This window comes from Sorex fumeus, unplaced genomic scaffold, assembly GCF_029834395.1.
Source record: "Sorex fumeus unplaced genomic scaffold, SorFum_2.1 ptg000008l, whole genome shotgun sequence".
Lineage (NCBI taxonomy): Eukaryota > Metazoa > Chordata > Mammalia > Eulipotyphla > Soricidae > Sorex > Sorex fumeus.
This window is the reverse complement of record NW_026606065.1, coordinates 83,828,092-83,854,144: the sequence shown is the minus strand read 5'-3', so window position 1 is coordinate 83,854,144 and position 26,053 is coordinate 83,828,092. Positions and strand designations below refer to the sequence as shown.

At 53.9% G+C, this 26,053-nt stretch overlaps 2 protein-coding genes across 2 annotated transcripts; both read left to right on the top strand.

The window, feature by feature from the left end:
• The first annotated feature begins 354 nt into the window (after positions 1 to 354).
• URAD (ureidoimidazoline (2-oxo-4-hydroxy-4-carboxy-5-) decarboxylase) lies at positions 355 to 10,761 on the top strand. The gene is made up of 2 exons (XM_056110049.1): positions 355 to 604; positions 10,037 to 10,761. Exons 1-2 carry the CDS (start codon positions 430 to 432, stop codon positions 10,381 to 10,383), a joined length of 522 nt encoding a protein of 173 aa, XP_055966024.1. The 5' UTR covers positions 355 to 429; the 3' UTR covers positions 10,384 to 10,761.
• A 7,920-nt stretch (positions 10,762 to 18,681) lies between these two features.
• Positions 18,682 to 24,230, top strand: CDX2 (caudal type homeobox 2). Its single transcript, XM_056110045.1, has 3 exons — positions 18,682 to 19,234; positions 22,608 to 22,753; positions 23,985 to 24,230. The coding sequence occupies exons 1-3, from the start codon at positions 18,682 to 18,684 to the stop codon at positions 24,228 to 24,230; spliced, it is 945 nt and encodes a 314-aa protein (XP_055966020.1).
• Positions 24,231 to 26,053: the final 1,823 nt, after the last annotated feature.

The window sequence follows — 26,053 nt, the reverse complement described above, 5'->3', positions numbered from 1 at the left end:
GAAATGGCCTTAGCTGTAACCTTCTTCAGTCTGAAGTTTATGTCGTCTGATACTAGTATGACCACCCCCAAAATAAAAGTTAGTCAACCACAGAAACAAATCAAATGCCTGGAAATTAAAGATGTTAATGACTCCCAGAGTACTGGAGGCTGAGAGTGACAGGAGCCTGCCAGCCCTGATTCTGGGCAGGGTTCACCACGCCAAGCAGAGATCTCTGCTCTCTGGATTAGAACCTTAAGCTGTGTTTGCTCATTACACAAGTATTCTGGGTGCACTTTTCCCAGAGGCATTTAAAACACTCCAAGTTGCTATTGCACCAAAAAATCAACATGTGCAACTCCACAAATACAACCCCTGAGCCGAGCTGGTGCCACTCATTGCCCTAGAGAGGAGTCGTGTCCTGCTTCCTCCTGCCCAACAAGCTGAGCAATGGACATCAACAAGGTCAACTCCATGGACTTTGGAGAATTCGTGGACGTGTTTGGTAATGTCATTGAGCGATGTCCTTTGATCGCAGCTGCTGTGTGGTCCCAGCGTCCATTCTCCGACCTGGACGACTTGGAGAAACACTTCTTTGACTTCATTGATGGTCTTCCCCAAGCAGGTAAGGCTCCGGTGTCAGGCTGGAGTCTCTGCCAGGTGGTTGTAGATATCACTGTAAGACACCTCTAGTTGTTCTAGTCTTAGTTGCTTAGAAGCAATGTATTTTGTTGTAAGGTTTAGGGAGTTTCCATGGGTTTGGAAAATGGAAAGCAGGTCCCTACAAGCAGGTCCAGTCAGAAGGGGAACGAGAGACTGCAATGTCGGCCTGGGTGAAGCAGCTGTTAATATTAAAGCTCTGAGGTGGGGAGGGAGGAGGAACAGGCCAGGAGGCCAAAGGTCAGGCTGAGGGCCCAGCCTCTCTCAGTGTGTGTGTGTGTGTGTGTGTGTCTGTGTGTGTGTGTGTGTGTGTGTTCACTTTGTAATGTGATATCAAAATGGACATTGAGATATCAAAATATCTTGAGGGCCTGGGGAAATAGTGACGGGTCAGTGTTTTTGTCAGAAAGTGCAAGTTTGGCCTAGGAGAGCAAATTCATCCAGTTCAACAACTTCCTAGTTGAAAACAAGGCCTGACAGAACTCCTGTGGAGAAAGGAAAGAAATGGATGACTTCCTGTGAGGAGGGAGAGACCAGGAGGCACTGGGGGGTGGGCTGGCTGGCGGGGAGGTGGGGGGTAGGGGCAAGATAGGGGGAAAGTCCATCCCCAGTGACTCAGAAGGACACACATTGCCTTGCAAGAATCCAGAGGCTCTGAGTCAGTCTTCTCTCATTCTGCTCTGGCTGTCCGGCTGCAGGGCTGGGCTGCCTTCTCAAATGGGCCTTCCACGCAGGCCTGATTGGGAGCTGGAGCTCATCTCTTTCCATTTTCAGTCTCACCTGTGTCCAGGACGCTGGCATGCAGGGTGGTTTCCAATTGTCAATGACCATCTTCAGAATCAGGAAGTCCTTTCCACTCATCTGAGGCACATCTAGAATGGTGTGGTCTACTCACACTAACAGAAATGGCATGTCTGTGTAGGATGGAGCATTCCGTTCCACCACTGGCTAAGGCTTTGGTGGGAGCTGACTTCTGGTGGTGTGCTGACTGGTGACTCACAGGAACGGTTCAGCCTTACCTTGATGAGTGAAGTGACTCACTTAAAGGCCCAGAACCTTCAAGGTAACCAGGACTGAGTAAGAGGCACTGGAGTCTATGTTTGAATGTCTGCAGAAAATGGAGAAGTTCAAAGCCAAGTCTTCTGAGGTTGGACCTGGTATGAAGAAAGTTCTATCCCTGGCACTACATGGTCCCCTGAGCATCCCCAGGATGACCCCTAGCAGAGAGCAAAAAGTAACCCCGAAGTACTGCTGACAGTCCCCAACAACCCCCCCAAAAATCCCTAGTTCTGTCTTTTTTTCCCCAACCCAAAATCAAGTTTAAGCTAGTAAAGTTCTCATTAGTTCAATGATGTTGCGACTGCCAGGACACTGTTCTTTGGAGGGACCACCCTGCGGGTGGAGCCTGCCACTTAGCACCCACTGGCCGTTTGAGTGGGGCCCCTGGACCTAATCACCTTACTGACATTAGAAAGAAGGTGTCAGTTGTATTACTAATAAGGTCAGCAATGGCTAAAAGAAATTCACCCCTTATTACAGGTGTGTTTCAGTCGATTCCCCAAGTGTTTGGCATCTGTTAACTTATTCAATCCTCCTCTTAATGCCATGGAGTCGGCACTACCAATAACTCCCCCAATTTAAAGCTGAGAAAACCAAAACACTGGAGGGTCGAGTGACTCAGCTAAGGACATTGACATAGCTTAGCTGCAAGGGAGAGAGCTGGGATTCAAACCCTGATACTCCAACAGCTAGTGTTTGTTTGCTATTGTTTGGGGGCCACACCTGGCTGTGCTCAGGGCTTACTCTTGACTCTGTATTCAGGCGTCACTTCTGGAGGCACTTGGTAGGACCTAAGCAAGCACGTTAGCCCCTGTACTATCTCTCCAGGCTTCTAAAAACCCAACTTTAAAGAGGTAGTCAGGGGGCTGGAGCGATATCACAGCGGGTAGGGTGTTTGCCTTGCAGGTGGCCAACCCAGTTTGATTCCCAGCATCCCATATGGTCCCCCAGCACCGCCAGGAGTGATTCCTGAGTGCAGAGCCAGGAGTTACCCCTGTGCATCGCCGAGTGCGACCCAAAAAACAAAAAAAAAGAGGTGTTCAGATATGGTGCTTTATCTGGTTTAGTATTTGTTTTTTGGTAATCAGAGAATGCATGATACCCTTCAAAGAAAACTGAAAAACCCTGTTTCTGGAATAAACCAAAGATAAAAGCCCATTTTCCTCATGCTATGATAATTATTGGCCAGCAGGTGGCAGTCCAGGATTACTATTTGGCTCCCAATCTAATTGGTGCCTGATCCTTTAAAACCTTAGTTCTAACTTCGGACTGAGGAATAGTGATAATAAAAGAAGTAACAGCAATGGAAAGAAGTTTCACACACACACACACACACACACACACACACACGGTAAACAAAATAAATCCACCCCGTACCAACTTGTGTTAAAAATTAAAGTAGGAGCTGGGGAAATAGCTCAAGGAGCTAGAGCAAACACTCTGCATGCCCAAGACCTACAGATTCCCTGCTTCACCTGGTCCCCAAGTGCCTCCAGGAGCAACCCTTAAGCACACTAGATGTGGTCCCAAAACAAAACAAAAAAATCAACAAGTAATCACATTGCCATAACGAAGTCACTTGACTATTTCTTTGCAGTATTTCTGAATTGCAATAAAACCACAATATATTGGAAATACAATCCAATAATTGTAATCAATATTTATTACAGACCATAGATGTTGAATTTAAATAGGGTTTAAATACTAAAATTTCCTTGGTACTGGGAATTGAACCCAGGTCAGTCATTTGCAAGGCAAGTAACCCACCTGCTGTACTATCTCACTGGCTCCACCAAATTTTTAATTTTAAAAATTGGGGGTAGGGAGTATTAGTACAACAGATAAGATGTTTTTATTGCATGTGGCTGACCCAAGTTCAGTACCCCATATATATGGTCCCATGAGCACGACTAGGAGTGATCCCTGAGTGCAGAGCCAGGACAACTGAGTGCAGCTACCCAAAGAAAACAAAAAATATTTAGTTTTTAGACTAGATCGGGTTGGTCACACGGTATGGGGGGGACCATGTGGTGCTGTGATCCCACCAGGGTTTTCTGCATACAAAGCAGGCACTCCAATACTTCGGATCATCTTTCTGGCCCTGAGGTGCAACTAGCAAAATGTCTTCAGTCAAAGATTTTTATTACAGATAAATAGGACAGATTTAAGGCACTTACCTTGCATGCAGCCAACCCCAGTTCAACCCCTAGCACCGCATATAGTCCTCCAAGCACCACCAGGAATAATCCCTAAGCACAGAGCCATTGTAAAACCCTGAGCACTGCAAATGTGGCCCCAACACACACACATATCCCTATATATGTATGTGTATGTATGTATATATATGTGTGTGTGTATATACATGTATATAGGGGCCAGAGATATAGTTCAATGGGCTGAGTTCATGCTTTGCACGCAGGAGGCTCAGGTTCATCACCCCATATGTCATGGTCCCCCCCAATCCACCAGAAGCAATCCTGCAGGGCACTGAACAAAGTGGTAGGTAGCCACTGAACACCACCAGGTGTGACCCCAACTTCCCCTTACCATGTTATAAGTATGTGTGTACAGCATCCCAAAGATGATGTATTGATTGACAAATACTTACTAGAGTAACCACCATGCTCAGGAGTTGTCCTGGGCTCTAGGGCTGAACTATTGAATAAGATAAGTCTCTGCCTTCAATGCATTTTAGTGAAGAGACTGCACTGAATGTAACTACAAAGCTCACAGGTGATCGAAGTCACTGGAAGAAGATATGTAATGTTGCAGATATGCCTGGTGCATATCTGCAACATTACATATATATAATGTTGCAGATATGCCTGGTGCATATCAGATATGCCTGGTGCATCGGGCTGGAGCGATAGCACAGCGGGTAGGGCGTTCGCCTTACAAGCGGCCAACATGGCCGACCCGAGTTCGATTCCTCCGCCCCTCTCGGAGAGCCCGGCAAGCTACCGAGAGTATTCGATATGCCAGACACAGTAACAACAAAGTCTCCAGTGGAGACGTTACTGGGCCCGCTCGAGCAAATCGACGATCAACGGGAGGGCCTTTACCTTTACCTTTACCTTATGCCTGGTGCAGGAGGTCTTTCTTGGGAAACGACATTCAAATTTAAGGCCAAAGAAAGAGGGGAAAGCAATCAGAGATCTAAAGAAGAGACAAAAACAATCAGAGAAAGTCACATGAAGAAAAGGAACTGAAAGCTTTGACCATTTGGGAGCCCCCAAAACCCCTGGTAAACCCAGGAAAGCAGAGTCTCAGGAGCTATGAGGACGAGGTCAGGATGGAAAGTCAGAACTGAAGGTCCTCTGGGCTAGGCTTGGGGTAGGAACTGCAGAGAAATGTGACTGATACTCAATCTATATTAGTGCTAGAAACTGCAGATCTTCTGGACAGATTTTGATCAGAAACCAGGACAACTTAAGAATTAGGCCTAAGAATTTTAGTCTAAGTAATGACTGGCTCTACTGGTGCAGTCTAGAACAAAAAAAGACTTAAGCCTTGAGATGACAGGGAAAAAGGAACCCTCCAAGTAAAAAATGCTGAATAATGACCCAGATAAAATGCTGAGTTCTCTGTCTAACTGTAGCAAAGGAATTTGGCAGAAAGCGATGAGCTAGATAAGGATCCCCATGTTATCAAAGAATTGATGGCATTTAAGTCCAAGGGTCTGGGCTGGAGTGATAGTACAATGACCAGGGCATTTGCCTTGCACATGGCCAACCTGGATTCGATTCCCAGGTATCCCATATGGTACCCCATGCACTGCCAGGAGTGTGACCTGAGTGCAAGCCCCTGAGCATTTCTGGGTGTGACCCACAAAGCCAAAAAAATAAAATTAAAAAAAATGATAAAACCAAAGAACTTTGGTTTTTAGACAAGCCTCTGATGGCATTCATGAAAGTGGGAAATAAAGGGATGGGGGAGACTGAGTCCCTGGGGTACTGCAAAGTTGGTGATCTGTCAGTGCAAGAATTGGGATGCAAGCAGGCAAGTGAAGGTCATCTGTCAAAGAGAGAGGGGCCCAACAATGTGATAGCTACTGATAGAGAAGAAGACAGAGGACAAGCTGTGCAGTGGGCCAAGATGGTCATCTGTGAGCTAATGAATGCAGATTGGCTGGCGGGCATGACTGGAAGCTGATAGAAAGGACCTGGACAGGCAGGTGAGGAAGTCCAGGCTCTTTACCGGCAGTGCCTTTGAGAAGCTTTGCCCGAAGGAAGAGCAGGCACATGGGCCGGGAGGGAATCAAGAGGGATTTTATCTGTTTAAGAAGCAAGGCCTGTTCACTTTATGTGAGTGCACGTGGGAAGAGGAGTGGCGATGCCCAAGGCTTGTGTAATGGTGAGAAGACAATGGAAGAGGGCGAGAAACAAATGTGTTTTTTTTTGGGGGGGGGGGTCTGAATTTTTTTGTGAGGTACTATGATTTACAAAGATATTCATTATCAAGTTTAAGTTATACAATTTTCCAACACAAATCCCATCACCAGTGTCAGGGACCACTTCTGGCTGGACTCAGGAACCACATGGAGTGCTAGGGATTGAATCCAGGTCGGCTGCACGCAAGGCAAGGGCTATAACCACTGTACTATCGCTCTGACTTTGGGGCCATGTTTGGGGCCTCCTCCACATGTGCCCCCCACCAGAGTTTGCTTCTGGCTCTGCACTCAGGACTTAGTCCTGTTGGTGCTCTATGGACCATATGGAATGCCGGGGATTGAATCCAGGTTGCCACATGCCAGGCAAATGCCCTTCCCACTCTACTACCACTCCAGCCCTAAAAATAATGCTTGAGGTTATAGTATGAAATGTCCAAAGGGGGCACCAGTATGTAAGTAGAGATACTTTTCCTTGATAGAAGGAACAAAAGGCCTATAGGCCAAGAAAATGTGCACTTAGGTTTAGATTTGGGGGTTTTGCTGGACAGTAGTGGAGTTCTAGGTCAACTGTCTGCTCTCCAGTGCTATCCCATGACTTTATCCTCACCAACACACAAGCCTTGGCTGTAATTATTCATTTCAGATTCACACATAAGTATACCTTATTCCAGAGATCCCCGTATTTTTCCTGTTCTCCTGTTAAGTGAGTTGCAGGGGCTGGAGCCATAGTGTAGCCAATAAGATCTTGTCTTGCACTTGGCCCACCCAGGTTTGATCCCAGCACCCCGTATGGTCCCCAGAGCCCCATCAGGAGTGATCCCTGAGAGCAGAGCCAGGGATAAGCCCTGAGCACCTCTAGGTGTGGTCAGAAAAATAAAATGATGATGATGATGATGATGATGATGATGATGATGATGATGATGATGATGTGAGTTGAAGCTTCGTGCCAGAAATATTTCTAGGTGCAAAAATCCATGACTGTGGGCCAAAAAGATTGTACTGTGGGTAGAGCTCTTGTCTTGCATACAGCTGATCATGTTCAATTCCCAGCATCCCAAATGGGCCCACAATCCCTCCAAGAGTAATCCCTGAGCACAGAGACAGGAGTAAGTCCTGAGCACTGCCAGGTATGGCTCAAAAACAAAAACAAAAATCCATGATGGTGGCCAGAGAGGTAGGACAGAGGAGTAAGTTTCCTGCCTATTATGCTTAGTCCCTGGCTGAATCCCCAGCACCTCTGAGTACTGCCAGGAGCAACCCAGACCACAGAGCCAAGGGAAGTCTCTTGCACCTCAGAGTGTGGCCCCAACCCACTCCCCACCCTTGACTTGTGGTCACAGCAAATAGCACACGTCCACACCTACTTACATAGAAGTGGCATGCCGGTCACAGCTGATAAGCCTAAGACTAGGGAAGGTTGTGGAAGGCAGCTGGAGAGGGAATGCCCACCGGGCACTCACCCAGGCTAGCAAGCACCGGGTGGCAACTCCGTGTGCGTCCAAACTTGGCACACACCTGCTTCACGTTGGGGCGGAAAAGCTAGGGTGAAGGGGGCTTCAGGATGAAGTTCTGAAGGAAATGTGTCTCAGCTGAGGTCAGAAGGGGTTGCTGGGTGGCCGCCTCGGGGATAACTCCAGGTCTCTGTGGTTTCGAGTAATAAAGATCAAGGCAGGTGCTATTTCTTGGGGGCTCTGCACCGTACCTAAATCCTCAGCTCGTTTTTTTTTCCATCTGCAATCAAGGTGTGTGTGTGTGTGTGTGTGTGTGTTTAAATTCCATTTCCTTTTTTTGTGTCTCTTCTCTTTATTCTGACCTTTTCTCGGCCTCTTTTCTCTCTTCTCCCCCAAACAGAGCACACGCTCGGTCTTTGGCAAACATTAACACACACACACACACACACACACACACACACACACACACATACACACACGGCAATCTTTTCCAGAGATGAAGACTTTACCTGGAAGGAGCAACCAGAGCAAGACGGACGGGGTGGCCGGCAGGGGGCGCCAAATAGGCACCCCCACCCCTACCATCCCTACAGGAACTCCCCCCTACCCCCCACACACTAATTCCTAGGTCTCTAAAGAGTAGGGGTGAAGAGAGGCCAGAATTCTGAAGGGTCCCTCAATACACTGGCTCTCGGTCCTCTGGCTGGGAGAGAGCGCCGAGAGGCGCCTGGAAAGTAGTGCTGTTCCATATATCGAGGTTCCCGCACCGCCTGGTGAGGGGGTCAGGCTGGGGTCCTCTGCACCCGGGCTGGCCACCCCTGCCCAGAGGAGTTGGGGCGGACGACAACCCTGCGCTTTGGCAGGGTGCTGAGCTGCTGCTGGGTGCGGCAAGAACCACCTCATGTGTGCAGCGCGCCAGGTTCAGGGTCCGGGAGGCGCGGACGGTTGCAGGGACGGAATTGCACAGGTGACTGGTGCTTGGTGTTCAACTCCCCTAAACCTTGCAGAGTGGGGGACAGGCCGGTCCGGAGCACGCCTGCGAGTTGATTGAAGTCCAGGAGACAGACGCTGTCAAGTGATGAAGTCGGGTCCTCCCAGCCCTCAGCCTTTCAGAGACCTCCCTTAAATGGAGGTGCCCCCACCCCAACCCCAATAGCTCTCATCATCTATTGTTGGTCCAAAACTTGGATGGTCAAAACCCTAGACCTTTCATTGGATAAGGTTCGACTAAGTGGAGGTTGATACCTTAATAAAAAGCTGCATTATTATTATTAATAATTATTAATTTAAATAACACCTCCTTTCCCCTTTCAGTAAAACCCTAGGAATACTCCCAGTGCCAGAATCAGATGCTTCCAGCTGCATGTCTCTGGCCAGTCCCTCTGCCCAATTTCTGCATTTGCTAATCGGCTGTGGATCACAGATTTGCAGTTTTAGCCTCGGCGTTTTGGGTAAACGAATGGTGTCTAATCCGCAGCAAGTTAGGTGTCATTACCCTCATTGTATAGTTTATGCTTAAATAACCCTATCGGAAATCTGGCTCAGCCCTGGGACTCTAATTTTGCCTTTGGAGATCTAAGCAAATTGCTGGGCCAAAATTCTAGGAAAGCCCTGGATTAGGATTGCAAATCCCCACGCATCCCAGCAGGGGAGGGGGTTTTCCCTGTGAGACCTAGGAGATAATGAGAGGTTAAAAACAAAACAAAACAAAGCGCCCCGAGTCACTTTCTACAGCCTACTTCGGGGGCCTGCGACCGGAAAGAGGGAATGAGCTCCAGAAAAAGGTTGGGGAGGAGGGGTGAGGAGGGGCGAGGGTGAGGGGGTGTCAGGGTAGAGGAAAGACACTTTCATGGAAAGCACTTCGGAATTGCGTCTGCAATGCTCCTCTTCGCTGCTATTCGGGTTGCAGAAACCCCAGAACTCACACTCTTAGGGTCAAAAAATATCCCGGACGTTTATTTGCCAAGCGTCACGGATTGTTAGCTACCCCTGCGGACCCTCCCCGCCCTTCTCTTTGGGAACAGAACGAAACTCATTCCGTGGCCTTCGCAGGAAGTCTTCGGGGGCCCTAGTGTGCGGGCCCTCCTCGACATCAAAGCCCCCTGAGAGCAAAGGACTTTGAAAAGATACGAACTGCTCGGGCTCCTTATCTCATCCCTGCTCCCTCCCGAGCAAGTCGTAAATTCCGAGCCTCGGCCGCCTCTCCCCGCGGATCATCTTGCCCCAAGGTCTCAAAGGACAAACTTGTCACTTCCCGCCCCGCCCCGCCCCTGGGTTCTGGTTCGGAGCCGGATGCGTGCCGGAGAAGGGGCGCAAGTTGCGGGGTGGGGGGTCCCGGGCAACCCCCGAGTGGGTCCCGCGTCGCCTTCTGGGTGGCCAAGCTTCATTCTCAGAGCCCGCTCGGAACGGGGCTGGGCAGGGGTCCGGGGGCGGGCTTCGGCCTGCAGGGCGCGCTCCGAGCCGCCTGCGCCACGCGGTACCGTCTGCTTCTCCGCAGGTCAAGAGGGCATCCTGCGCTGCCACCCGGACCTGGCGGGCCGCGAGCTGCAGCAGGGCACGCTCACCGCCGAGTCGCAGCGGGAGCAGAGCGGCGCGGGCCTCACCAGCCTGGACGCCGACGAGCGGCGCCGGCTGTCGGAGCTCAACGCGCAGTACCGCGCGCGCTTCGGCTTCCCCTTCGTGCTGGCCGCGCGGCTCAGCGAGCGCTCGGCCGTGCCCCGCGAGCTGGCGCGCCGCCTGCACTGCCCGCCCGCCGACGAGCTGCGCACCGCCCTGGGCGAGGTGAAGAAGATCGGCCGCCTGCGACTCGCCGACCTGCTGGGCGGCGACCCAGCCAAGCTGTAGCCCCCCGCGAGCCTCGGCGCGACCGGCTCGGCTCGGGGCGCCCTGGGCACGAGGCCGGTGCGGGCCTGGAGAGGCGGCCGCGCGCCGCACCGAGGGTGGGGTTGATCCGGGCCTCCCTACCACCAACGCGCCCCTTTGTCCTCCGCACGCGCACGCTCTGCCTGGTTCCCTGCTCTGCCTCGGTGTATCCACCTCACGGCTTCGTTTCTACCTTCCCTTTGAGGCCTGTGGCCGCCACCAGCCTTTGTGGATCCGAAGCCGTTTATTCAGCTGTTTGGCTGCCCACTGTCTCCTGCTAACCCGAACTACAAAGCAAAACCGGCCGGGAGGGGCGCGGGGAGGGGGTTAAAAAAGAAGAAACCTTTTACCCCACTGTGTCTGATTTTTCTTCTCCCAGCTCTTCGCTACGCCCAGCCTTTAACGGGGGGGGGGGGGGGGGGGAGGGGAGGGGACTTTCTCACTGGGGTGGGGTGAGCCTCTGGTCTGGACCCAGTGCGCCCGGGCAAGTTGCGGGCGGGCGACGGTGGTGGGTGCCAGGAGCGCACCCGGCTTGGGCAGGGTCGAGAGGCGCCTCGAGGGGGCGGACAAAGCTGCTGCGACCCTTGCCTTCGAGCAGGTGTGGAGGTGGGGGTGGCGTCTGCAGGTCACAGGGCTTGGAGCTCAGAGTGGGCCCATAGGTCTCTCTCAGGCCCCGGGCTCGGCCCAGAACGTTGCCTCAGCACAGTGCCGGTCATTAAACAGAAAGTGACACCAGTAATAAAGTTGGGAGTGCTGAAAGAAAAAGGGGACCCTGCCGCGGGCAATCGAGGTGCTCGTGGGACTCTTCCCTGCTAACCTGCTTCACCAGGGACCTCGATAGACCTCGCATCTCCCCACACCCGCTCCTCTCCCCAAGTTGTAGTCTACTCCCACCCCCTCACCCGCACACTGGAGGATCTAAAACTAAATGAGCAAGGACAGCGCCTACGAGCAGCAGACCCGGTGGGTGCTCTTCAAGGCAGCGGCTGGAGAAGGGACAGCGCCATCGTCGGTGCTCAGGACTGAATACGGGTTCTGTGCTCAGGAATCGCTCCTGGCAGGGATCTGGGTACTCTAATCGGTCGCTGCGCGCAAGCAAGTGCCAAGACCAGTTGTACTGTCGCTCAGGCCCTGCTGTGACTGTTTGAAAGACCAGAGACGTGGAGTGGCAACCCGAAGAAAACCTTTCCATTAAAATGCATACAATAAACAGTGGTTTGGCTGCTTGTAGTCCGGGAAGCGTCCCTGCTGTGTAGTGTGTGGCTGGCATTCTCCTGGAAGAAGCCACGGGCCCCTATACAGTGTTCCCTCACGAAGGGCAGAAGCTTGGAGGATACTGGGGATATGGGGAAGCCAACAGCCAGCACCCCTGCAGACCCGCGCCAGGCCTCCTGGGCCTGCGCCAGACCCGGGCAGTGCAGAGTGCAGGGACACCAGGTGGTCCCCACCAGGCCCTCAGGATGAGTCAGCTCCTGCGTTCTTTGACCGGGAAGTGGTAGGGGGAGAAAAGGGGCAATTTGGGCCTGGGGCTAGACGCGGGTTTCTCTCCCATCCGGGTAACCTGGGGGCTTTCCTGACTCCCACAGCACTGCAGGTAGTATTCTGGCCCGAGGTTACTGAGGGCAGGGAATGAGTCTTTCCAAGTGCCCTGTCTGAAGTTAAGGTATGGGGATTCAGAGAGATTTGCCCCCCCCCAACAAGGAAGGGGCAGAACTCCCCACAGGGAAGCGTCCCTGTTGTCCTGTCTTGTGGGGCGACCTGGACCTCCAGCTCACCCCAGGCATCTCCAATTACAAGAGTTACATTTCAACGGTTCAAAGCTTGTCCCGGGAAATTGTTGATTTCTGCAGGAGGGGGGAGACGTTGGGACCCACCCACCCCCTTCCAAGGACCTGGGGTGGGGTTGGGCGGATGGACGAAGGGCGAGGACGAGTTGGCGGAACCGAGTCTCTTCCAAGGTCACCAGGGCCTTGGCAGTCGCGAGGGCGGGCGCGCAACGCGGGACGTGGGCGCGGGGCAGGAAAGGTGCTTCTATCAAGTGCTGAAGGCCTCCGGCTTTTTCCTCTCCCAGAGTCAAGAGGCAGGCGCTGGTGCTTGCACGGGCGGGCTGTTTCTCGCCTCCAACAGTGACCCTCCTTGGACTCTGTGGCCTTGGTTGAGCTGGTTGCGCAGGACGCGGGAGAGAGCCGAGGCAGGGCCCGAGCGCCCTCGACCCGGGGATCTCCGCGAGAGCTCCAGTCTCCGGTAGCGCCGGCGCAGCCCAGGCGCCGCCCACCAGTATTGGGGGAGCGCTGAAGTAATCGGAGCACATTGCAGGCTGAATTACTTATGAATTCGTTATTCCTTTTCTTCTTCCTTTCCTTTTTTCTTTTCCATTTGTTTGAAAGCAGTGTCAACGCTATGAAGATTGGGAGGGTCTGATACTAGTTTCTGGAACCTTCAGCGCCCTTCTTGTGCACTTCCCTTACCAGGTAGGGCGGTGATTTTCAGATTCCCTTAAAATGCCCAAACTCAGCCGGTACAGGGCTTGTAGAAAAGGAAAGGGGTCTTCAGTGGGGAACCCAGGAGCCACTGGCACTCACCTGTGGGAAACAAATTGATTGGGGGGGTCCTTTTGATTTCCTCAGACAGTTGAGGGTTTGGGGACTGAACCTGTCCCCAAGTGCTCACAGACAAAGGTAAGAAGTTTAGGGGTTTGGTGGGACAGAGACAACATAATTATTTAGCATAATCTTTATTCATGTAAAAAGTGACACATGCTAGGTCACAAGCTATTGGCTTCATTTTCTTTTATTTTTTTTTAATAAAGAGCTCTTTTCGAGAGTATTTCCTGCGGAGCAAAAGGAGTTTATATTTTATTTGATGAAGACAATTCCAGAACGAAATTAAGGTGAAATTCACCACTCTGGAATAGAATAAGTGGCCTTAAGCAGGTGCCTATAGAAGAGAGAAATAAAATGAGGCGGGAAGTAGAAAGAACCGCCCCCACCGCAGAACCTGATTGCTCTGATACTATTTGGTGTGGGGGTGGGGTGGGGAGGTTGGATTCCGGTAATCCTGCTGGTTGGTTTTGTGGTGGAGAGACAATGTTTCTAGGGTGGCACCCACAGTCTTAGTAATGATTAACATCTGTACTGAGAGCTGCAGGCTGCAAAGGATGCATCTAGGGGTAGTTTGATGTCGCCAGTGCAACAGTGAGCTGTGTGACCTTGGGAAAGTCAATGACTCTCTGGGCTACAAGTTCCTGCTCTGGGAACTGAATGTTACACAGATCTGAGCTTCCTCTCTGTGGAGAGAAACTTCCCAGTGGGCCTGATGGACACAAGGAGTTCTGAATCTTTCTCCTTTGTCACCTACTGCCTACCTGGAGCTTCCAGGGAAGAGATTTTCATATGATAAACAAAGGTCACTCTATGCACAAGACTTGGTGACTGAGCAAATGGTAATGAAGGGCCTCGATATGCTAAAGCCACATGATGACTTTTGGCTGCTGTGGGCCCCAGATTCTTGTTCTCCTCAGGGGGCTTCCTCTGGGGCAGAGCCTCGTGGCCTCTCTGCAGGTTCTGATTCATTTCTGCGCATATCTGTCACATCCCATTGGATTGTGTCAAATCATTAGTCCCACATCGAAGCCACATACTCTAAATTCAGTAAAAAACAAGCAACCTCCAATTCCGTTTGCATCATGGTCACTCAGTGCACAGAACCAGGTCTCTGCCCAGAATACACCTTTATTCTTTATTCGATTTCCCTCCAGTCCAATCTGGATTGGAGGGAAATTGATGTACACCTTTTCTCAAATCAGAAAGTAATTGGCCCCTCCACTGAGACAACTGTTTCCACACCCCCTCCCTGTGTCCTGTCCCCAGCAAAGAAACTCTAGCCCTTACCAATGCAAAAATGTTTCCTCCAACACCGGAGGAAATGCAGATTGCTGGGGAGAGGGAGAGAGACAGCCTTAGCCCCCTTGGTATATGTGGGCACATCTGCTCCTGAAGATGAAGCCTGGACAGCTGTAGGCAGCTGCCACAGTCCCTCCCTGCTGTCCAGGACCAACGTGGGGGGCTCCATTGTGGCCTGATGGGGCCAGCAGGCAGTGGGCTCTAGGGAAGCCCCACAGAAAGAACCCTGCCATCGATTTCTTTCTTGGAGATGTTAGCTGAGCTATCTGTGGTGGAACAGGGTGGGGTGAGTGGGGTCAGAACACCCATTATCGAACCTTCCTTTGTGCAAGAGGGTTACTGATTGGGTACAGTGGCTGAAAGACTCCCTAGACCCCAAATTAAGTGGCGATTGAGTCTCTTTTCTGCAGTGTGGAACAAACGCGGTCACAGTGAGGCCAAGAGGAATCATTTTTTCACATGTAAACTTCACTTCCTTTTAACTCTTCCTTATCTATCCTCGGGATCCAGGTCAATGCAGGGTGAGGGTTCCTCTCCGCGCCAGAAAAAGGGGTCTGGAAAGGCCCCATGCTGTTGAATACTTTCATCCAAACCCCTTTAAGTGGGATTCAGAAAGAAGACTTGTTGGTTAAGGTGTGCGCGGGCAACCTGCCCTATCTGTGTTACAAGGGTCATCGGCGCCCCAGTTTCCAGGAGGCGCAGCTATGGGGAAAAACTGGGTCCCCCCAAGCCGGAGCAAACAGCAGGAACCTTTGAGCAGGGAGGGAGCTGCGTCAGCTTCAATGATGTGTGGATTCAAGGAGTGTCTCATCTGCCTGGAGGCGGGGCCGCCCCTTCCCTTCCGGAACCTCCTGTCCCCCACCCCCCTCGGTACCCCTACCCTCCCCACCAGCCACCAGCCGGGATCCTGAAAGCCCTGGCGCTCTCCGAGGAATGTAGAGCAGTTTCTGCAGCCCCAATAACAAAGAGCTATCCCTTTGATGGCCCCCCTCGTCACTCGGACGCTTCTATTTACCTGGGTTTCTTTCTTCTTCCATCTCCTGCCTTTAAAGACCAGCCCTGGCACTGGCTCCAGGGGGTCACGTCAGCCCCAGGCCAGCCCCAAGCTTCCCAAACAAATTTGTCTTTCCCAGAGTGCTGGGTGGAGGGTGTCTCTGGTCGGGGCAGCCAGGCAGGAGGGTGGCTGGATCATCTGGGGGTGAGGGGAGCTCTGAGACTGACGTTCTCAGCTCTGTCCTCCCTGGGGTGGTCCCAAAGGCCTGAAGAGTCACTCAGCACCTTGGGACCCAGCCTGGCGAGCACTGCTAAGACTTGTGTTCTGTGACCGGGCTGTGGATGGCACCTGCATCTTCCTGGCCCATACATGTGCATCCAGAGTAGAAGGCTGCCCAAATCTCAAGAAAACCTTTGATTAGCCCCAGAAGATGTGCCAGAGGCTAAGCATCAGGGAGTAAAGACTCCCCCCACCTCCCCCACACACACACTTCACCACCAATCTCTATTCCAGTCAGCCATCTCAAAGTCCCTCTTCCTCATTCCCACCACCCCACCCTGTTTTTGGGCATCTGGAGGTGATGGAGCTGCTTTCACTCTGAGGAGCTTGTCCCAGAACCCTCTTCCCAGACACCCCCCCAACTTTAGGTGTGTGTGTAGGTTACTTTCAATAAAGCAAGGAACTGAGTTCCCCCACTTTCTTCCTCCAGCCTCAGTATCCCAGTTGAGTTTCAGACACCCCTATGATTCAGGCAATCAGAGCAGGTACCTGGCATGGCCCTGGTTCCACAGCAACCCTGGATGCCCTCCCCCCCTTCCCTGCAGCACCCACATTTGGACAGGCAGGCAGAGCTATTTCTCCCTGGTAGAGCTCAGAGACTCAGCTGGAAAACCAGAACAATTAGCCAGTGGCCGGCGGCTGGGCCATAAAAACACAGGAAGCAGCCACCATAGGGCGGAGGGGACAGCCATGCCCAATAAAGGGATTGTTCCAAAGAATGCCCACATTCCGAAGACACCGGCTTGCGCCTGGGCCTCGATTTCCAGAGTTGGGGGCTCACCACGGGATGAGGGTCCGGGGGATGCAAAGAGGAGTTTATGTCCCCAGGAAGGGGAAGATGTTTGCTAAATCAAAAGTTATAGGTTCCACCACTTAACCTCCCACTTTCTGACCTCATCAGGCCTGAAGACCACCCCCCTTCCTCGCGGCCCCCTCACTCAGACTTGCTGTGGTAATAGGAGTTGCAATTGATTTCCTATTGGCTTTCTTGAGCGGTCCACAGGCACTCAGCTGTCTCAGCCAGGCCTGGGAGACCCATGAGGAAAACCTGCTCAGGTGCCCCAGCCCCCACCGCCTTCCTTTAAACCTTCTTTCTTGAGAGACACAAAGGATCAGAGAGACACAGGAGCGGCGGGGTGGGGAGTTGGGGTTGGGAATGGGGCAGACCCCCACCCCACCCCCACTAGTTCACATCCCACTTGACCTGGTCTGGGTGGTGTCATCAGTAACACACAGAGAATGACAACACTAGCTTTGTTCTCCATCCAGGAGAGAGAGAGAGATGTGGGATGGAGGGAGATAAAGGAACTGGCAAAGCATGACAAGATTCAGCAGAGATGACAAGATGCAGTGGCCAATATCAGAGAAACCTTAGCCGTGATCATGGCCAAGAGCAAAATCAGAAGGGAGGTGGATGTCCAGCTGGTTTGCTGAGCACTGAAAGCACCAGTCTGCAGACCCTACTGCTGGGATCCTCAAGTCCTGTTCTGGCAGCCATTGAAGTGTGGAGAGAATAGGGACCATAGTCCTGCCGCTAGTTATCCCCGCAAGACTGAGAGTGAGGTGAGCTGAGGGCGCAGGAAGAGAATCCTGTCTCCCTGAGCTCCTGGGGTATAGCTCCCCTACCAGATTCCGGGGGTGCCCACCTCCTGGACATGTTGCTTCCAAGCCTGTCCTATTTGGAGCTTCTGAGAAGTGCCGTTAGTAATGGCTGGGGGGTGCAGCCATTCCCGTCTCTTGGGCCTGAAGAGCTATTTTCTCCAGATAATGTTTTGCTTTGCAAAGATGAAAGTGTCTTTAAGGCAGAGCCATGACATGTGATGTGTAAATATCTAGGAATATTAGCCCAAATCCTAAACTCCATTTCGCTTGAGTGTTAATAGAAAATAGAAGAATGTAAATATGACTGTTTCACTAAATGCTCATCAACAACACGCCGGGTAACCCAGCCATGCTTCGAAAGCAAGCAAAAGAAAGAGGAGAATATTAACCGCCCCCCCCACTTCCACCCCCAGCTTTCCCCCAACCACCATTGTAGCCAGATTTCTGCCTCAGGTTCTTGGTAATTTTGAGTCTTGAATTAAATGTTTACAACACGAATTGCTTCACGTTGACATTAATCCCAAATGTGAGAGGGACGTGGAGATGCAGGCTGCACCTAGGCTCATAATCAAAAGTCCTGCAGAGAACGGGTGATGAATTTGGTATCCTAAAAACTATGATCAGCGGAGGCTGTGCCTAGGGCGTGCTGTCGCCCTGGCCAAGAGGGCAGAGGCAAAGAACTGTCTGGAGCGCCTAAGGGTTCCGAGGCTCCTAACCAACACTCCCTGATCAGAAATGGTGCCATCAAAGCAACGGCTTCCTTTTTCTTTCGCAGACCCAAGGAGCATCTAGACGTCTCTCGTCAACACCCCCGTTCCTTGCAAATGCATCAAGACACTCCTTAGTCTCCAAGCCCTGATTCCCACCGAGGCGGCTCGTCCTCTGCGCCCCCCTGCCCCTTCTTTTGCAAGTCTCTTGATTCCATTCTTTGAACCTGTGATTGGAGGTTAAAGTGCACCAGGTTGGAAGGAGGAAGTCTTAACAATAAAGGTTTGAATATTTAGCTGTGATCGGGTCGCAGCCCACCAGTGAGCTCAACCCCCCTCCCCACCCCAACACACACACCCTTATCTTTTAAAATGCAAATCGTGTTTCGGGGGTTTGTACGCCGGTGCGCGCAGCGCCTCGACGTCTCCAGCCATTGGTGTCTGTGTCATTACTAATAGAGTCCTGTAAACACTCGTTAATCACGTAAGGCCGCCGGCCCGGGACTCCGCACGCCAGCCTGTGGCGGGTCTTCCCCGCCTCTGCTGCCCAGTGGGAAGGCGGTGGGAGGAAAGAAGGAAGAAAGAGAGGGCGGGCGCGCCGACCTGCCAGAGGGAGGGACCTGCCTGCGAGGCAGAAGCGCCGCGAGGAGCCCGCGCGGAGCACCGCAGGGCCGGGCGCAGCCTGCAGCCGCCGCCCGCGCCGCCCCGTCCCCGCGCGCGCCCCGCGCCCCGCCGCGCCCCTCCAGCGTCAGTTCCCAGGCAGCATGGTGAGGTTTGCTGTGGGGCTCCCGCCACCATGTACGTGAGCTACCTCCTGGACAAGGACGTGAGCATGTACCCCAGCTCGGTGCGCCACTCAGGCGGCCTCAACCTGGCGCCGCAGAACTTCGTGAGCCCCCCGCAGTACCCGGACTACGGCGGCTACCATGTGGCCGCGGCGGCCGCGGCGGCCGCGAACTTGGACAGCGCGCAGTCCCCCGGGCCGTCGTGGCCCGCAGCCTACGGCACCCCGCTCCGCGAGGACTGGAACGGCTACGCGCCGGGGGGCGCCGCGGCCGCCGCCAACGCCGTGGCGCACGGCCTCAACGGAGGCTCCCCGGCCACCGCCATGGGCTACAGCAGCCCCGCCGACTACCACCCGCACCACCACGCGCACCACCATCCGCACCACCACCCGCACCACCCGGCCGCTGCACCGTCCTGTGCCTCGGGGCTGCTGCAGACGCTCAACCCGGTTCCTCCCGGGCCCCCAGCCCCCGCCGCCGCCGAACAGCTGTCCCCGAGCGGCCAGCGGCGGAACCTGTGCGAGTGGATGAGGAAGCCCGTGCAGCCGTCGGTCGGAAGCCAAGGTGAGCGGGTGCAGGCTGCCGGGAGGCGCGCGGCTGCGGGCGCGCACCTGGCATCGGCAGGGGCGCAGCGCCGACACCTCGGAAGGAAGCCGAGCGCCTGGTCCAGCGCGGGCGGCTGCGGCTTCGCTCCCGGCTGGCTCGGGCAGCCCGAGGCTCCCTCCGGGCGACGGGCCGGGTTCCTAAATTCAGGACTTAAGCCTGCGGGAACGTCAGCCCAGAGCGGCTTGAGAGGAGGGCTGTTGCAGCCGACCGGGGTTTCATCGGGGCGGGCGCTGCTCTTGAGTCTCAGTGGAGAGGGGGACTCGACTTCCCACCACCTGCAGACTCGACCTCCCACCACCTGCGCTCTCAACCTTTTTGTTTTGATGTTGTTGCTGTTGTTAATTCCTCTCCCCTCCCGCCCGCGATTTTTTTTTCCCTCTGTGTGAGCCCAAAGAGAATGGGGCCTCAGGAGGCCAGGAGAGCGCACGATCGCGTGTGGACCCGAGTTTGAACACTGGAACCCTCTCGAGGGATGGGAGCCTCTGCGAGTGGAGGGGGACGGGGCCGAGACACTGGCAAAAGGGTGCTCGCCCTCGGGGCGACGGTGACGGGGCACACCCTGGTCTTTGGACCCTTGATTGCCACCGGGCGCTGGAGGCTTGGGGCAAGAAGCGTGGGAGTTCTAGGGAGAGCGCAGCCAGCGTGGAAGAGGAGGCTCGGTGCAGGCTCTGCCAACTCCAACCCAAAACACCACTCAGGGTCGTTCACCCCCCCAACTTGGAAAAGTGTTGGGGTCGCGCGGAGGCTCGCTCCAGCGGTGGAGACACTCGCTCGGGAGCTGTCCTTTCGAAGCACCACCGAGCCGGACGGGGGTGGGGGTGGAACTCGTTGGTTGAGGGTGGGGGTTGCTGAGAACTGCTAGCGTGGGCTTGCGTCCAGGTGGGAAGGAAGTAGGTGTGGTGCAGCAGGCGCTGTTCCCCTCCTCACCCCTTCTCTCCGTCCGAGAAGTTTTCCCAGCCCTCTGCACTTCCGCTTTTTCTGGTCCCCGCGTTCTGCCCCAGCCCGGGCCGCGTGCAGGTTATGGACACTTTGCAGAAGTTTATAGCCAATTACGGGCGTATAAATCAGAGCGGCCTTCGGGGCTGTCTCGGGGCCTGGGTTTGCGCGTCACTGCAGCGGACTGTGGACAGGGAGAAGGATAGAGCACAGGGCGAAGGTCTTGAGACCCCCAGTTGATCCCTTCTGAAGGGCAGGCGCCCCGGAAGGAGCGCCCTTCTCGGGGTGGGGGAGGGGAGTGAGCAGGGAAGCCTTTGGCGATTCCCGGGAGGTGGCCGTGGCCGGGTCGCTGAGAGGCGGTCTCTGAGGCGCGCAGGCCACGGGCGGAGCAGATGCGAGACCGCTGTGAAGTCAGGCTTGGAGCAGAGTGTTGCCGCGGCGCCGGGCGCCCTTGTGATGTTAATGTGGGGTGGCCCGCGGCCCGCGCGCCGGAGCCCGGCTCCTCTGGGACGCGTCATCCGTCAAGACGCGAGGGGGGCGGTGGCGGCCCGGCCCGCTTTGATATACACCTTCCCAGCCCTGCCATTGTCTCTTTTTTAGGGCCCGGAAAGAGGGTGGCGACTTTCGCAGTCAATAATGAATTCTGACAAGTCCCTCTCATCTCTGCCCTCCTCCAGCCCCCTTCTTCGTTCCCAGGGGGTGCGGGGCGCGCCGCCTCCCAGGTCCATGAGACTTGGGGTGCAGGGAGCATAGGAGGGGTTGCCGGGTCACCGTTGTCCCTGACTGGGCCCAATTGCTGAAAGGGCAGCCAGGGAGGTAGAAGCGCGGCTTCCACGCAGCCCGGCTAGGCGGGGCATCTCGGCAGGTTGCTCAGCGCCGATAAGTCCTTCCCTTGCGCGCGGCTCCCCAACCCTGCAAGTGTCTTTGGGGTTGGGGGGATGCGCCGGGGCTCCAGGACTAGCCCCGCCTTGTGCTAGTGCGTGAGCCTCTGAGGTCCTCAGTTTCCCCTCCGTAGCGCCCGCAGCCGCCGCCTGTTCTGGGCGTGCGGCGGGGCGCGCGCGCCGCCCCGCAGGCTCCCGGGACCCTGTGGGTTTCCTTTACTTTCTTCGCAGGCGCGGGGTCGGGGCCTCTGCGCCCATTCAAATGCGCCTGCCGGGCCGTGTTTATGTTAATGCGCCTGGCGGGGAGGGGGATGAAAGCCAGGCCGCCATTTGCTCAGTAGTGGTAATTCAAACAGAATGCGGTTGTTATTAAGGCATTGAAAGGGCTTTTCTTTGATAAGATCGCCTTGTTCTGCATTGTTTGAGACTGTGTTCCCTTTTCAGCGGCCCCGAGCAGCTCCCTCTGATCCCGCCTGTATCTTCCCAGGGCGCTTTTGTTGTCGTTTGCAAAGGGTTTTACCTGAACAAAGTCGGCCTGCAGGGCATTAAACACCTCCAAGCGACTCCCAGACCCTTTAGATCTTCCTGTAAGACGCGGGCACTGGGCGATTGAACCCGTTCTGGGGCAGGAAAAGCCCGACCTGACTGGGAGCGCGCGGGAGAGGAGCGCTCCAGGCCGGTGATCGGCCAAGAGCTGACTCCGGACAGGTCTGGGGAGACGTCGAGGTGGGGCCTGTTCCGACGATGTGGGCACTATTTGTCAAGGCCCTTCAGTAAAACAATCAATCGGAGGTTTAATATGTTGACTCAATGCTACGAGCCTCTATCGCTGGTCAGAACGGCGCTGGATGGGTTTGGAGCAGAAAGACAAGGAGATGAAAAAAGAAAAATAGATGGCCAGATGCTGAGTCCGGCTCAGCCAAGTAGAAAATGTTCCCAGGAGGAGGGGTTTTCTGCCAGGGATTCCCCCCTCCCCCCAGTTACGAATTCCACCACGTGGGCCTGATTTGCGGGTTGGGGTGCGTGATTCTGGTGATCTGAGGGAACCTGTTCGCTGTATCCATTTCTAACAAAGTCCACATTCTCAAAACAACACATGCCCACAATCTCAGCTGCTTTTTATTTTTTGGAGGGGGCGGGGGGGAGCTGTCCACTTCTCTGGAGGGCCTGGGAATCTGAATATTCTTGGACCCTGGGGAGGTCTTACACCCGTCCCCTGGGCCCGACGCGGGCGGATTCTATCTTCTGTCCTGCGAAGTTTCAGTTTTTCTTTTTGTTTAAAAACCACTTAACCCCAAGGTGAGTTGAGTGACTCTGACAACCCCACACTCTCCCCCACCTCACACACCCCGCGGGAGGGGGGGGCGCTTGTCAGACTCTGCAGGAACCAGCCAAACTTGGGCCCCCTGGGGTGGCGCAGGAAGAGAAATGAGCCTGGGTTAGGGAGGTTTGTCATTACCCGTGACTGATGGGCTGCCCAGGGGCGCAGCGCCTGACTTCTCCTTCCTCCACAGTGAAAACCAGGACAAAAGACAAATACCGAGTGGTGTACACGGACCACCAGCGGCTGGAGCTGGAGAAGGAGTTTCATTACAGCCGCTACATCACCATTCGCAGGAAGGCCGAGCTGGCCGCCACGTTGGGACTCTCCGAGAGACAGGTGCGAATGTCCAGCAGGCCCAGGCCCCATCACTGTGGGGGGAGCACCGGGCATGGAGCAATAGGGCGGCGAGTTAAGCACTTGCCTTGCACACAGCCGACCCGGGTTTCACCCCTGGTATCTCATATGGTTCCTCCAAGCAACACCAGGAATAATTCCTGAGTGCAGAGCCAGGAGTAAGCCCTGAGCATCGCTGGGTGCAACCCCCCCCAAAACAAAACCCTTGGTTTCCAAGTCTCAGAATGTACGTGGCCAGTGGGAAGGATGGAGCATCAGGTTGCAGGGCGATTGTTGTCTAAATATCCTCTTTTAAAAGACTTGCTACATCTAGTATTTTATTTTTTTTAAGTATATTAATTTGGGAGGAGGAGAGATTTGGGGGATAATCTAGATGTGCGTAGGACTTATTCCTGGCTCTGTGCTCAGGGGTTACCGCGGGTGTTCAGAGGACCATATGTGGTGCTGGCCGAATACAATGCAAGCCCCTTAACCTTTTTACTATCTCTCAGCCCCCTCCCCATTGTTGTTATTACTGATTTCCCCTCATTTAGGGACTCAGGAAAGTGCAAAAAGAAAAAAAAAAGTATTAGATTAATCCAGAATTCTATTTGGCTCAATAAAGACAACTAAAGCCTTTGTGCCAGTTCCTGATGGATGTGAAGGAATAAATGACTCTAAATCCCTGTCCATAGGTATGAGAAGAGTGAGATGAGGCTTAGCTCCTACATACTCCATGTGGTCTTGGGGGCAGTAAATCCACGACCAGGAAGCCCCACATTAAATCTTATTCTCATTTCCAAAGCGGAGCCTAAGTTGCTTTCAGTTTAGCTTTGACAGGCCAAAGGTTGTTGTTCCCTTCAAGTCCTCTAGCCCCAGCCTCTTGCCGCATCAAGAGAGGGCCTTGCAATGTCTGTTTTCCTTTCTTCTGAGACTCTGAACTCTTCCAGTGAAGCCATAGATAAAGGTTGTTATAAAGGTTGCTTTGAAAAGGAGCCCGGGAAGGGGGCCAGAGAGGAAGAAGTATTTTATCCTGGGCTTGACAATGGCTCCCACCATGGGCCGACTAGAGGGGGTGGGTAAGGTGTGAGGTACCTCAACTGCAGAGAGAGAGAAAGAGAGAGAGAGAGAGAGAGAGAGAGAGAGAGGTCATGCTGGTGCTCAATGCCACCCCATTCTCCCTTACACCTCCTTCTTCTTCACCGCCTACTTTTCTCCTCCTCCACATTTCTAGGTGAAAATCTGGTTCCAGAATCGTCGTGCCAAGGAAAGGAAAATCAACAAGAAGAAGTTGCAGCAGCAGCAACAACAGCAGCAACCACCACCCCCCTCTGCACCACCCCAGCCCCCACCAGGCCCCCTGAGAAGCGTCCCGGAGCCTCTGAGTCCTGTGTCTTCCCTCCAAGGCTCTGTACCTGGTCCTGTCCCCGGGGTCCTGGGTCCAGCGGCAGGGGTATTGAACCCCACAGTCACCCAGTGACCCCGGAGGCCTGCAGCAGCCTAGCCATTTCCGAAGGAGCCCTGAGGAGCATGGTCTCTGCTGGAACCTTCCTCCCACCCCCCACTGCCCACCAGCTCACCGAGTTCTGAGGAAAAATGGCGGCCAAGAGCAAAGACCAATGGGGTTGGAGGCTCTCGGAAGCCATTCTTGCAGATTCTGACTTTTGGTGTCTGGCTTTTTTGGCTCATGAGGACATTTTCTGGCCTCACGGGCTTCATGGTTTCGTGTGTTCCTGGCAGAGGCAGGGCCGGGATGGCTAATCAGGCCAAGCCTTCAGCCCTCTCCTCCCAGCTCGGCCACGGTCCAATCCACAGGATGCATTTCTGGTGGAAGCTGAGGGGAGAGAAGGATTCTGGAGGGGGGAAATGGCGGCTGTCCTTCCCCTCAACGTTCACAGTTCAAAGACCTGCTGGCCTGTCTGAGGGGCAGGCCAGACTTGTTTTTTATTTTGTATTTGTATTTGTGGTGGTGCTGGGGATTGAACTCGGGTCCTCACGCACACAAGGCACGTGCTCCACCGCTGAGGTGCCTTACTGGCCAAGAGCAGGCAACACGAAAATGCAGAAGCCAGACATCTGAGAGAGAAAGCTGGACTTCCAAAGACTGAGCAGCCCCCTAAGCCTCTGTCTTTCTTCTCTCCGCTGGTGTGTGGTGTGGGGGTGGGGGTCGGGGCCACGGCCTTGTTTAGAAAGCCTGTCACCAGAGCTGCTCTGGCCTGAATGTGTGTCAGTGCTGTAAATGCCAGAGCCCGCCTGGACTTCCTGCCCTCTTCACAATCTTGGGCCTGATGAAGGGGAGTTTTTGTTGTTGTTGTTCTTGCTGCTGTTTGGGTTGTTGGTCTGTATAACATCTACGCCAGCATTTAAGAAGCCTTCTGGAACCATGGGGAGAGACAGTGGTATGGTGAAGGGAAGGGGGTGGGGGGTATCAGAACAAGAGTTGGAATTATTGTTGTTGTTTTTTTCTAAAAAGAAACAAGATCAATGAACCTTCTGGGTTTCAGAATCCTGTATTTATCTTCTGCTTTTGTCTGCAGTTATTCTTCTTATAAGAAATGCAGTATTGGGGGAGGGAGCGAGGTGATAGTACAGCAGGTACGGTGTTTGCCTTCCATGCAATCCACCTGGATTTTATCCCTGGCACCGCAGATGGTACCCTGAGCCCCACCAGGAGTGATCCCTGAATACAGAGCCAGGAGGGAGTTCTGAACAATGCCATTTGTGCCCTCTTCCCCTGCCCCCCCCAAAAATGAAGAAATGGAATATTAGGCTAGAGAGGCAGACCAGAGGGCCGCATACATGGCATGTGGGGGAGGGGACCCAATTTGATCCCAGCACTATGTGTTCTCTCAAGCACCACCAGGAATGACTCTGAGCAGAGAACTGGGATAGCCCCCAGCACCACCGGGCATGGCTCCCCACCTCGTTCAAAAAGAAATATTTTCTCTGCTACACAGGTAGACCGTTCAGGAAGGAATGGTGAAGGTTATCTGGACATCCTCGGTTTACCCCAAGGTCTGAGTCCTGAAGGAGCAGGACCTGAGACCTTCCCTGCCCCAGAGCCTGAGCCCAGCCTAGCACTGAGGAATGTGGTTCTCCCGGGGGTGCCTGTGGGTAAAATGCACACCAGGATGGTCAGCTGCTTCCCAGCTGCAGGGCAGAGGGTTGGGGGTGAGAGAACCCCCTCTTTGCATCTCAACAACTTTGAGGCCACTGCTAGCATTCCTTTTCATCAACCATTCTCTTTCTAGTGGTGTTCAACAATCCAGAAGTTGCAAATAAACGCTGGCTGAAAATGCCTTG